A 13368-nucleotide genomic window follows, 5' to 3' on the forward strand; every position below is an offset into this window, starting at 1 on the left:
GTCACTTGACCATGTACACAAAGTGCAAGACCTTGAAAGAGACCTGTACAGGTGACAAGTCCTGAACTGTAAGCTCCATTGGTGTCACTGGGCCTTGGGAGAGATGAGACTTGTCCTCAAAGCAGAGGAAAAGGAAAAGGTTTTACAGGCAGAGGGACCCGCATGGGCAAAGAAGCAAGAAAGTACACAGTCTGTTAGGTGACTCTGAGGAGCTCAGTGTGGCCAGAATGCAGGGGCATGGGGAGGTGGGGATGGACAAGTGGGAGAGGGAAGAAAAGCCACTAAACCTAAAGCTTCAGGAAGGAAAGGGCCTGGACAGGTTGAAAGGGACCTACCTGTGGCGGGAAGGGGAAGGAGTGGAACCCTGAAATTTAAACCTCATTAGTGTCACAAAGACAGGCTGCCCAGAGTCCTGCCTCAGGACAATGACCTTTACAAAGTGCAAAAATTTAAGAGAATGATTGTAAGAGACTAGCCTGAATAGAAATGGTATTCGGCATTTCTGTTCGGCATGAATAGAAATGGTACAAGACAGAATTCCAACGTCTGGTGCCCAAACACACAGGCACACGTGCGAGCGCACACACCCTGCAGCCTCCACTAAGGGAGTCTCGTGTTCTGCGGGCTGGGAGAGGAAGTGCTGGGCTGCCCATTCCTCCCACGGCCCTGCAGCCACCCACCTGCTGACTCTTTCTATCACTCGGTGCCCACACCAGAGGCCCAGTAAGCCCCTCAAACTCTAGGTGTTGAACACCGAACTTTTTCCCTCCCCCTCCAGCCTTGTGCCTGCTGCAGTGGCCCACAACTCTGCGTGTCGCCAGCGACGAGTCACCCAGCCCAGGCACCGAAGATTCAGCGCTGAGTCCTCCTCCTGGCTTACCCCCAACACTGCACCAATTGTGGAGAGTCTGGCTCCCCGCAGCTCTTGAAGCCAGCCTCTTCTCGCCACTGGTCATCTTTTGGTGCTATCATTTCTCATGGCTCCTCCTCAGACGGTTTCGGCCGTCTGTCCCTGTAACAATCTACCCAATCGAAAGGCACATGTCACCAGGCAATGCTGTCAGAGGCTCCCTCACCCTGAAACCCAGGCCCCTCCCCTGGGTGCTCCAGGTTCTCCATGACCTGACCTCGACTCCTGTCCAACATCACAACCTGCCCCTCTCCACCCCTTCCTCCACAAAGACCCTTTACTCCCCCACCAACTTCCTGCCCTGGGTCACAATGCTGCCCCTCACCAATGCCCCCAGGACTGGGGGCAGCCTCACCTTCTCTCAGAAGCACATCCAGAACCTCCACTCTCCCATCTGATGACCCTTCTCTGTGGTCCCTTGCTCTGGGCAGGGCATCTCCTATAACCTGTGACATTTTAGAGGACTTATAAGCAGAACTTGCTTCAGCCATTCAATGCCTCTGAGGTGTTTATACTCCTCTCTGAAATCGGGACAATAGCCACACCAAAGGATCTGAGAATAAACACCTAGTAAGTAGGCAGTGAGCTAAGAGCTTTTTACACATTATCTGATTCAATCCTCACAGCACCCAGAGAAGCAGACACCCCTGTGAGCCCCTTGAACTGAGGAGGACACTGAGGCGGAGTGCCCTGCCTCGCTCGCCTTTCCACGGGCAGACTCCACGACCCTTGGGGCACAGTCAGTGCACCCCCTTGCCTGTCCAGTGGCCTCTGTAGCCCCACCACCCTGTGAATTTGGAGAGGGCCGAAACGATGTCTGCTTTTCACACTTGGGTATCCCAAGCTCCTAGAACAGGGTTTGGCACACAGTAAGTACTTAGTAAATATTTGCTGAGTGAGGTAATCCATGAATGAATACACCCAGCCAGTGGTATAACCTGGATCCCCTGAGCAGGATCCTGTGCAGCGTCTGTTTAGTACAGAACCTGGCCCCCCGCAGGCGCTCAGGAGTGTGCAGCTGCTGCTGTTGTCATGAAGAAAGAGGAGGAGGAGGAAGAGAAAAATGATTTAAACACAAATACCACCTGGTGAGTCTCTCTCCCCAACAGCTGGAGCCCCCCACATGATTCAGGCCCGGGTACCCCCAGTGCCCAGGCCAGGCTGGGCCCAGCAGACAGGAGGGAGTTTGGGAAAACACATGGACAGTAGAGGTCCCATCCCACCTTCTCCTCCCCGCAGAACAGGAGCGGTGTCCCGGCCTCTGTCACTGACAGGGATGCCAGCACCGGCCGCAGCTGCTGCTGCAGCCCAGGCTGGGAAAGGAGCTCGGGCCCTAGCCCCTCCCACCCACCGCGGTAGCTCCCAGAACCAGAGACGCCTGCTCCTCTGCAGCACCCCCCAACCTCTGCCCCCACACTCCACTCTGCCACCCAGCCACCTGGCTTGAGCTTCCTGGGTTCTGATTCTGGCTTCTCAGAGCCCGGATGTGCAGCCGTGGGCCTGCGGCCGCGGTCCTCGGCGCCTCGGCCTTCCTGACTGCGGCAGTGGGCAGGAGGGTCGGGGGTGGGGACAGGAGGGGCAGGGGCGCGCAGGGGCGCGCAGGGGCGCAGGACTTTGGCAGGCGTCAGGGCTGTGACTGACCCCCCTGCTTTCCCTTGCGGGGTTCGGGCCACGGAGACACGCCGGGTGAGGAGGAAGGAACCCGGGAACCCCACTACCCTACACCCTCGAATTCCCACCACTCTAGTCCTTCTGATCTCTGCCCAAGGCTCTCACAGTCAGGGCCCGAGATCACAGCCTCTCTGGGCTCCAGGGACAAGCTCCTCCGGCCTCGACCACATGAGCACATGGGAGGGGGATTTCCGCAGAGTCCCCACTATCGCAGCAGAAGACTCTCAGTGAGAGGAGGGGGATTCGGCCCACTGGGGCAGTGGGGAGGAGAAGAGATCCAGAGTACCCGAATGGTTGGACGCGTGTCCCCAAACCACTTTGGACCTCGGTTTTCCTCCTCTGTGAAATGGAGCCGATAATAAACAACTCACTGGATTCTTCCAGTGAGAATGAACTAAAATACGAAATCTACGAAGCTCCCGACGTTTTTTTGAGCGTGGGTGACACGGGCCCACGGGCCGCCCCCTTCGGGTCTGGCCTGAGCACCAGCAGGCACCGAGGAGCTCCAGGGCACCCAGTGTCGGTCCCTGCTGGAACCCAGAACCCCAGAGCCGTCTGAGGTTCACTGTGGGAGGGAGGAGGGCAGAGGCTGGGAGTGGGGCGGCCGGAACGCGGGCTGAGAGGACGGCCGGATGCCGCGAGCCCGGAGCGGGAGGAGGGCGAAGGAGGCGGGGAGGGCGGCGCAGAGGTGCAGGGCAAGGAAGTTCACACTTACAGAAAGTTCACACTTACAGACGCTCCCCGTGCGTTCTCCCGCGGGCCCCTCTCCTTCTAAGTAAACTCTTCCCTCGTCCCTTTCTCCTCTCTCCCTCCTTTCCTGCCTTTCTTCTCCTCTCTCCCTCATCTCCCTTGCCCCATCCGTCTCCCCCCCGCCGCTCCTGCTCCCCCCACTTCCATCTATGCCTCACCCTCGCACTGTATAACCAAACAGCCAAACCCCTTTCCAATTAAAGTGGAATTAGGCAACTCAATCAAATTAGCTCCCTATTAAAGCCCTTCTTTATTAAACCGTTTTCTTGTCCTGCTATTAAGTTTCACCGCCTGGCGGAACTCGAGCCGGCCCCAGAAGTTTACCTTAGGATGTCGCCGGGGCCAGCCGAGGGGAGGAGGCACCCTGTCGGGAGCAGACGGACCGAAGGGGAAGGGGGTCGGCCCAGGAGCCCGTTAATTTGCTCAGCTCCGCTGAAGGAGGGGAAGTAAACGTCTGGCTGGAGGGCGCGTCCTCGCCTCCACTCGCGGATTATATTGCCTTGGGTGGGAGCAGCACCCCACTACTAAAATATAGCTCCCAATAACACCCGAGAATAACTCTGTGGGAGATGGTCTTCCCTTGCAGCCTTCCCTCCCCAGCTGCCACCTCCATCGCCCCTGGTCCGAAATCTCTGTGAGAAGCAAGTCGCGCAGGGTACGGCCCGGCCTGCGCTCAACTCTGCCCCCGGGGGAGAACCAGAACCCGGCCGCCGGCCTCGCAGGGCCCCTAAGGCGGCTCGCGATCCGGTGACAGGAGAGCGCTGGCAAGGCGACCCCGCCAGAGCTCGCGCGCCCGAGCCGCGAGCGGAAGGGACACGGGTCCCTCCGTGCGCAGCGGGCGCCGCGCCTCCCGGAGTTCTCAGCCTCGGGGGCTTCCAAGGCGCCACGGGAAGCTTCCCCGCCCCGCAACCCTCGAGGGTCGCAGCGCCAGCCGTCCCTCGGGCAAGCTTCTCCCCGGCACCGCGGCCCGAGCAGGAGGAAAGCAAGACTTGTTTCAATCCCGCTCGCCGCCCGAGGAGCGGGACGGGATTCGGTGTCGTTTTCTTAGAAAATAACATTTATTTCTAGCTCCTGTCTATGCAAAGGAACACACAAAGTGAGCCATTCTGCAGCAGCGGTCCCCGCTGTCCGCGCTTCCGCCGTAGTGTCCGGCGAGTCCCGGGAGGAGGGGCGGGCCCTCGGGCGGCCGGTCTGGCTCAGTCATGCGTCGCTCGGCTCCAGCTTTTGTGCGCACCTTGACCGCTCCTTAGGGAGAGACTGGCCCAGGCAGGTGGGGCGGGTGGGCAGGATTCGTCCCGAGTTTACAATATATTTTGTCTATGAAACCTGATGAGTACAATGCGCGCATAGTGTAGTTTTTCCATTTTTCCTTTTTTTTTTTTCGCTTGTTTTTGGGTTTTTTTTTTTTCACGTTAATACCGAGGTCACCTACAGGTTACAATTAATAACTTAGAATTCCATTTTATAACATTATACACTGGCTTGTATATATATGTATAGATTATATATAGATTTATACATATATAAAAACTCACACTGCACCACGGAAACCCATGCTTATCGGCTTAAGCAACAAAGAGAGCGACAAATACCGCAACGAGGAAAGTGCACTGTAGAACTTGTTTCCTTTTTTTACAATTTATATCGATATATATGTGTGTCCCAAAGACTCGACTCAGTGCCAAGAGATTTATACATCCTAAATTTATATTTGTTAGGGCAAATTTTTAAAATTCTTTAAAGGGAGGGGGAGACACAGAAGACAGACTCTCAGACTATCCTTCCATCCGTTTGAGCTCTCGGGCGGGCGGGATGGGCGTTGCTTAACCGAGAGGCAGGAGCGTGCGCTTCCGAGGCAGCTTTTGCTTTAGGAAGGACTGGGGAGCCCTGGGGAGGGGTCGGGGGATGAGGACCCGGGCCGCGCACCTCCTCCGAGAACATCTCCAACTGTAGCTGCTCCCTAGTGCTCAGCTCTCCCCGCCAACCTTCAAAACCAAACTGAAAACCACCAAGGAGCGAGAGGCCCCCAGTCGAGGTGCAGAGAGCGCACCGGACGAAAAGGGGCCGGCGGCCCGCGGGGACAAGCCTGGGGTCCTGTTCGGGGGCCGCCCAGCCGCCGGGCCGCTCTGCCTACTGCTTCTCAGGGGTGCCATTGACCATAGGCCCGTACAGGCCGCCGCCGTAGGACGGCTCCTTGTGCACAGCAGCGGCGGCGGAGCGATCGCGCATGAGATCGCTGAAGGCGTAGTCCATGGGCGGGCGGAAGCCGAGTGTGGGCACCAGGCCCGCAGTGGAGTAAGGAGCCATGAAGGCCAGGCCGCGGCTGTGCGCCGCCGCCGCCGAGTAGGCCAGGCGCAGGGGACTGAGGCCGAGCGGGGCGCCCAGCGGGTAGGCGCCTGCGTCAGCACCGAAGTGACTGGCGTTGGGCTGCAGGGGCGAGAAGGCCGAGCGGCTGCTCAGTGAGCCCAGCGTTCCGGGAGCCATGGCGCCAGCTAGCAAAGGTCTGTGGTGCGGAGGTGCAGTGGGGCCGGCCTGCAGAGGCGCGGGCAGCCCGGGGCCCCCGGCCGCGGCGGCAGCGTCGACACGGCCCGGCCACGCATCGTCCACAGCGGCTACTGCCCCCACAGCGGCCTTGTCGGAGGGCGCGGTGGGGCCGAGGCCGGCCGCGAGGCCCCCACGGTGGTGGTTCAGCACCTGCTCGATGGCCTGCACCACGTCGCCCCCGCAGCCCTGCAGCACCAGCTCCAGGACGCCTCGCCGGTGGCCCGGGAAGACGCGCGTCAAGATGTCCAGCGGCGTTCGCTGCCGTGGACCCGGGCCCCCGCCCAGCCCTGGCGCTGGCGCGGCCTCTGCCTCTTCTCTGTCGGCTTCCGAACCGGATTCAGAGCCCAGAGGGCTGTCGGAGCCCGGGCTGTCCTCCTCACCGCCGCCTCCGGCGCCAGCGCTGCCCGGGCAGCTGCCACCTGCCTCCTTGGAGGCCCGGGTCAGAGGCGACCCTGAAAAGGAATCGCCATCGCCGTTCTCAGAGCCCGAGCCCGGCCGCACCTCCGGGGACGATGTCCCGGGACCCGAGTCCGCGCCGTCGGGTGATAAGGGCTTCCCGGGTGGTAGCGGCGGGCTTCCCGGGCGGCCTGCTTGAAGCAGCGCCTTGGGGAACAGGTCGAACTTCTGTAACTTGGCCTCTGGGAAAGGAGAAAAGAGGATGTAAGGAACAGTTAGGAGTGGGGCGGCCACCACACCCACAGCACCCCAGCCATGTGCCTCCCCGTTTCTATTCTCTGTGAGCCCCATGACTTTCGTTCAGGGGGCTCCAGCGCTCCTCATTCTTTCTGCTCCACCATCCCTTCCTCTCTCAGTCCCTACAGCCCTGTCTCTCTTCCCCTGCCCCCAGGGAGCGCTCTCTTTCCGTACCCAGAACCCCAACCACCTGCGCCCCGGTAAACCCAATATTCAGTGCCCTCCTTCCTACGTCTGTGCCCCAACAGCTCCACCTTATATCCCTTCCTAGCCCTGACCTGCCCTGGAAAAGTGAGCTGGCCCTGGGTTCAAGTAGGAGCTAACATAACTTGCACCTACACCACACACTGTATAGAAGAGCCCACTCCACTTCTGTGATTCCAAGAGCCAACCCAGGCCTGGGTACACTCTGGCCCTGGGCAACCTGGAAAGGAAGGTGCCTTGGGCATCAAATAGATGCCAAACCTCTCTAGAGGCAAAAATAAAGCCCCTATTTCTAAGCCAACCACCCTTTCCAAAATTAAGAACTAGAAAGTTCTTGCCTCCCAAGCTAAGAGGGCCCTAATGGCGCCCGCCTGATTTCCTCCCTCCCGTGAAAAAGCCAAGGGAGTTTTGAAGAAGAAGGTGGGGCCAGGCAGGGAGTAGAGGGGTAAGAGGGCCGAGCATGGAGGGAAGTGAGAGAGAAACCTGGCACAAGGTGGGAAAGAACTAGAAAGGAGCAGGGCGCAACCTGTAGTTGTCAGAGGAGCATTAGGAACATCATTAAAGGAATGATACATGGAAAAGGAACGATGTCTTCAATACTTAGAGAAAGAGGTGCGGGACAGGGCGGGTGGCTCGGGGCAGGTGGCTCGGAGAGGGTCGGATACCTGAAGAGAGTTGGAAAGTAGCGGGGGAAACTGTGGCACATGGAGCAGCACAGAAGGAAGGAAAAGAGAAGACGCGCGGGTTTCTGCGCTGGGGGGAAGACCCAGCGAAATGAACAGGAAATCTGGGACCTGTCTGTGTAGAGGAGATAAGACTAAAGCATTCACAATTGGACCCGCGGTGAAAGAAAGGAGTAAAGTGCAAAGACTTCTTCAGAAAGAGGAGGAGAGAGAGTTTCTGTGTTTATCTTCCAGATCAGGGTCTGGGCGCGCGGTAAACCCTAGCGATCTGACGTTTGGAGAAGCGGATTCTACTCTTTGAGTACCGAGTCAAGTCCATAGACCGCGCGCCCCTTGGCCCTGTCCTGCTCCCCTCACCCCCCCCCCCGGGCCCGGCCGCACTCTCACCTGAACTCCCGGCGCCCGCTGTCCCGATTCCGGCCCCCGCAGGTGCTCCTGCTCCCGTCCCCCCGCCGTCGGCGGCGCATACGGAGCCGAAGACCTCGTAGGCAGGTCGCGGCGGGATGATGCCATTAGCGGCGGCCAGCGCCAAGCCCTCCGCTGTGCCGTACAGCAGCTGTAGCTCACGCGCCTCGTTCTCTTCCTGCGCCTGTTGCCTGCGCAGCGCCACCTGTGCCGCCATGACGCGCTGGCGCTCGGCGATGAGCGTGCACTTGGCGCACAGACAGTCCTTCCAGCGACAGTAGCGCTTGTGGCCCTTGAGCGCCGACACCACGCCGTGGTTGCGGCAGCGCGCGCACTTGGGGGTCCGCGGATACTTCTCCGCCGCGCGCAACAACAGCGGCGGCGCCCGTAGCAAGCCGCCCGCCACGCTCACCGGTAGCGAAGCGGCCGCCGCCGCTGCCGCTGCCACCGACGCCACAGATGCCACGGGTGGCCCAGTCGCTGTCGTCGCCGCCGTAGCAGCGCCTGGCACGCTCGGCAACTCGGAGCGCAGCTCCATGTCAGCACCTGGCGTGGAACACCGTGGGAAGGGGGGAGAGACTTGCGGTGAGGAGTGTGCGGTGCGCGAAGCTAAGCTCGCACTCGAGGAACCCAGGCTTAGAAAGGGAAATTTCGGCCGCATAAGTTTGACTACTGGTTGTCAAATTGCTGGGAGGAGGTGTCTCTGGAGCCCGCCTCCTAAGGCCGAGCTCCCCCACCCCACTCCCACCAGAGCTCTTATATCTGATTTATACGCTGGGTGTAAGATTTCGTTTGAATGAGTGATTCTGCTGGGGGGAAAAACATAACGTTTGAAAGTCACTGGTTCAGATGGCTGTAACGAGAATTTGAAAAAGAAAATAGTACCCCCCAAAATTTACCTTCATTAGTGTGAGACCGGGTAGAGAGAAATGTCTGTTTGATAAGACTTGTATTAGGGAAAATTCTGACTCAACAGATTGATGCCAAGACAAAACAGGAACATCCGGGGTGAGATGTCCAGTTTTGTGGAAGGGTGAAGAGGAGAGTTCAGCTGGTTGGGCTGGGCGGTTTTGTTTGTTTGTTTTGCTGGTGGGAGCAGGGGAGTTCAAGAGAAAAATCTAGAACAGAAAGAATAGTTCTAGAAAGTGGAGTGAGGGTTAGGAAACAACTCAGGGACAGAGTTAGGCCCTGGGGCCCAGGGACCCGTGGAAATGGGGGAGCCTCAAGTTCCGTGGTGCAGACCTCCAGAAAGTGGGAGAGAGAGTTTGTATGGAGCTGAGTTTAGAAGGCCTGGGAAAGAGGATGAAAGAGAAAATTCAGCCGAAGAAACTTTGAATAGGCGAACCCAGCCCAAAGATTAGCTAGCTTGAGGATCGCGGAAAACAGCCGACTTGGGTATCTGGGTCCCAGGGTTCAGGCGGAGGAGAGGGGTGTGCTTGACGGGGAAAAAAAACCCCGCAGGCGTAGGCTGGGGTGGGGACGGAGTATAACCTGTGGCACAACTGCAGTCAGGCGGAGTAGTCAGGGAGGAAAAAGTATCTTGCAAAAGGTAGGTATTGCAGGAGGGAAATTCTGACCACCTCTCACTGCCTTCTCCCATCCCATTTTAGGCACCTAGTCGTCAGACACGCCCTCCCCTTCCTGGGGCCTCGCGGGATCCCTCTCGGGCACAGATTCCTGCTTTCAGTCTCAGAGTTGGGTTTCTGCGACTTGGATGGCTTAGCAGGCAGCCCCGAGGCAGGGGAAAGGCCTCTGGAACTGGTTCTGAGCGAACGCAGGAATCCCACCTGCGCCGCGGCCCCAGAAGGCCCAAGCAGGCCCAGCTGCGAGCTTCCTCCACGGCTTCCTCTGGGTCCCTCGGTGTCACCGCCCGACAATCCTAGACCCCTCCCCTCTCTACGCGCGCCGCCTCCTCCTTCAGGCCCCTCGGGCCGCACAGTCCCTAAAGCCAGCGTGGCCCGAGCTTCGTCAACAGGGGCCGCAGGCCGGGCCGCCTCCCCTGCCCTCCCTGCGGCCCTCAACTACCTGCCTTGGGCTCTGGGATCCTCCTCCGGCTGGCGCTGCACGCGCCTCCCAGCTCCACTGGCGATGCTGGCGCTCTTAGCCTCTTCTCTTTGACCCCCTGGCCCCTTAACTGACCACGTCACCCTCCTTCAGTCACCATGTCCGAACTGCCGGACCCCTTCAGAAGGCTGCGTAGTCCAACCCTTCCGTCGGAAATCTGAGCCAGGGAACCGTTTAGGGACCGACTGGCTGGAACATGCGATCCGGCCCTAGCCGCGCCGCATCCCCTCGCGGAGCGCGCTGGACGCTGCGCACAGCTGGGCCCCAGTTGCCCGGAGCTGCCAGACTCTCAATGAGCCGCTCGCCTGCTCTATTGTTGCTCCTTAGGGCTCCATTAGACAGAATTGGACAACAATGTGGCGTCTGCCATTGGCCAGGGGAGGCAGACGGCACTCTGATTGGCCGGACCCGCGCCCGGGGAGCCCCGCATTCTACAGTGTCCGAAAGATTCGAAACTCCAAAGGCTCCACTCAGTGCCTCCGGGAGGGGAGGGGGCGCACCAGGAAAGAAGTGGGAAAAAGTGGGCAAGAAGGAGCGTTAAAAATATCGTGACAAGTAGTTTCCGTGCGCCGGAGAGCGTGTGAATTGCGCCTAATTACCGTGTCCGGTGGCGTCTCTACGTAGACCTGTGTAACCCCTCGGCTTCTGGGGCGCGGGCTCTGCTGCGTCGCTCTCACTGGCTGGGGGCGCTTGGCAAGGCCGACTTTCCTAAGTGTCCCTGGCGGCCCGGGGCGAGATGGGGGCAGGTGACAATTCAATTACCGTGGTCTGGGTGGGGGTGAAATGGGGGTAGAGAAGGGAGGGTGTCTATGGCAATGCCAAGAAGATTTTCCAGCTTCCTTCCGGCTCTGTTGGGCGTGCTCTCAAATCCTACGCATTTGGGGTAGTCAGGGGCTTGTTTTGGTTTTTCTCCTGCTGCCTCTAAAACGCAAATTATTTAAAAAGTCCTGGTATCGTAAGGGATCACGGAGGGTAAGTCTGGTTAATATCGATTTTTATTTTTAAAGTGGAGCGTGGAGAAAAGAAATGAGACTGCCCTTCCTGTCCGTGCCGGCCGCGTCCCGTGCGCGCTGTGCGTCTTTCCCCTCTCCGCCCCTCGCTAACCCCGTCCCTCTGCCCACTTTTGCTCTTTCTTTAGCTCGCTTCTGCGATATTTCGATTTCTTTTACATGGTGGTGGGATTATTTTTGTCGTTGTTGTTTTAAATTAACAATTAGTTTACTTTTTTTAAACGAAAGTAAAAAGTGGCTTCCCTATCTCCCCAGATCCTCGTGAAAGCAGAACGCGCACATCCATCTGCCCGTCCTTCGGGTCGGAGACAAGGTCGCCGCAGCCCTCAGGGGCCGTTTCAACTTTCGCCTCACTTTGCCGTCCTGACGTCACGGCCCTGACACAGCTTGGTCTACAGAGAAGGTAACAGGTTTCAGATTTTGTTTCCCTTTTGAATGGCAACGTCTGGAATTAATGCCGCGGTCCTCGGGCGAGATCGCCTGGGGCTTCTCTATCTCTGGTTCTCTGAGCATTTTCTTTCTCTTTTCCTCGTTCTAACAGTCTCCCACTCTCGTTTTTATTATCTACTTTTCTCTCGTTCAGAGTAAAGAAAATTCGCTTAACAAGAAAAATGCGTTTTCCCATGTTCTCCCTCGAATCCAGACCATGCTTTTCCGCGTTGTTCTCTCGAACTTCCAGGGCCCCGAGGTTCTGGCCCGAGCCATCTGAGGCTTGATCATTCAGGGCATGCAGATGCGGCCCAAGAGCCTGAGGATGCAGCCTCTTCCGCCAGGCACGACTGCTTCATCACCGCTCCCTGCCAGCCCAGCCACCTCCGATACCTGAGGCTGGAGATCCCAGAGGAAGGCTCTAGGAGCCGGTCCCCAGAGAGCACCCCAGAACCTGGTGCGGGTTCCTCTGGGAAGCGGAACCCGAGGACCAGACTGAGGGAGACAGGAGAGGGAGAGTGTGGTGTGCGTTAAGAGTGTGGGGAGCTTCCAGAAGTTGACCAGATTCGAGAGGGCGCACTCTGACCCGAACAGAGTCTGTAACAGCAATGGAAACCAGGTTATTTGCTCCCGGCAAATTCCACTGGCTGGAGCCTGAGAATGTGTTTGGGAGCGAAAGGGGTCAAGTCCTGTAGGGTCTCCTGCATGGAATGAGAGTAAGGGAGTGAGCCTGGGATAATATGTTCTTCAGGAGGGTAGGACCCAGACCCCACCTTCTAACACCTTGAGGTTATGAGGTCCAGGAAATCTCTGCATTAAGTGCATGCTGGGGTTGGAAGAGGGGGCTAGGGGCGGGGGTGGAGAGGACTGCAGCCAGATCCTGCAAGGGGGCAGCCAGACGCCTCCTTCCAGAGTTACCTTGGAGTAAATTTTACAGAAATTGTTTTAAACCTCAAACGAAATGAACTATAGAATCCGCCTAGCTTTCTGGGGCTGGTGGCCCAGACACCCCTCTTCACTCTTGAAGCCAAGGCCCTATGACATCCCCTCACTCCGGTTTGAGTGAACCTGCAGGAGCCAAGGGTCCAGAGGAAGGTTCAGACTCAGGAACCCCGAGCTTTCCTGCTAGGATGTAAGGAACCTCATTTTCTTAGGAAGGGGAAAGGACATATCCCAGAGACCAGCCCAACCAGAGAAAAGCTGCCCACCCCTACAGCAGGTGCCTCGATCCTCTTTCCTCCGGTCCACAGTCCAACAGGTCCGAGACCCCACAGCCTTTCCCCTGGTGCGCCGGGTGTGTGGTGCAGCCCCTGTGAATGAGCGTGTGTTGGAGGGTGGCAGAGTAATGTGCTGGATCAGGGTCACTGCACTCGCACCTCCACGGGCCACTGTGGGGCCAGTCCTGATTTGGATTCAGGTCAGGAGGAGAGGAGCAGACTGAGAAAGGGGTGGCCCGATCGAGCCCCCAGTGGTGGGAGAGCATGCCCAGACTGAGGCAGCAAGGGCTGCCCCTCTACTTACAGCGGAGCGTGGCTTCACACCTGGACATGCCACTTGCACATGAGACCTCATTCTTCAAAGTCTTGGACATGTCCTCACACCTGCGTGCACTTACCACCCAGGGGGTGCCCTCACTTCAGAGGCTGCCCTTCCACCCAGAGCGCCTCCTCAGAAAGTCCCTTTGACTTCACAGCACTTTCATAAACAGGTCCACATCCTTGGGACATCCGCTTGGTGTGTGACCTCTCACCTAGATGCCCACAAACTCCCGCCTGAGATGGAGCGCCCTGACAGGAGCATACGCTCACACACGTGGGCCCTCACTCCTCCACTGACCTCGCCTTCCTACCTCAGGGCCCTGCCGGTCTCCGGACTCTGGCTGAGGAAGCCTGTCATCCCGGACACAGAGGCAGCTGAAGGCAGAAAGCCCATCCTCACAGAGTCACACACATACAAACTCACACATGTCCTCTTAGCTCAGGCTCATTTGCTGACGCCGTTGCTC

The 13368-nt window shown here is 58.4% G+C and overlaps 1 protein-coding gene across 1 annotated transcript; it reads right to left on the reverse strand.

Annotated features, from left to right (window-relative positions):
- Positions 1–5461: 5461 nt before the first annotated feature.
- Positions 5462–8398, reverse strand: DMRTA2 (DMRT like family A2). The gene is made up of 2 exons (XM_054572320.1): positions 7843–8398; positions 5462–6513 (listed from the first exon to the last, which is right to left on the reverse strand). Exons 1-2 carry the CDS (start codon positions 8396–8398, stop codon positions 5462–5464), a joined length of 1608 nt encoding a protein of 535 aa, XP_054428295.1.
- Positions 8399–13368: the final 4970 nt, after the last annotated feature.

This window comes from Pteronotus mesoamericanus, unplaced genomic scaffold (genome assembly GCF_021234165.1).
Source record: "Pteronotus mesoamericanus isolate MK-2021 breed Mesoamerican mustached bat unplaced genomic scaffold, CSHL_Meso_final contig_105, whole genome shotgun sequence".
NCBI classification, from domain to species: Eukaryota; Metazoa; Chordata; class Mammalia; order Chiroptera; family Mormoopidae; genus Pteronotus; species Pteronotus mesoamericanus.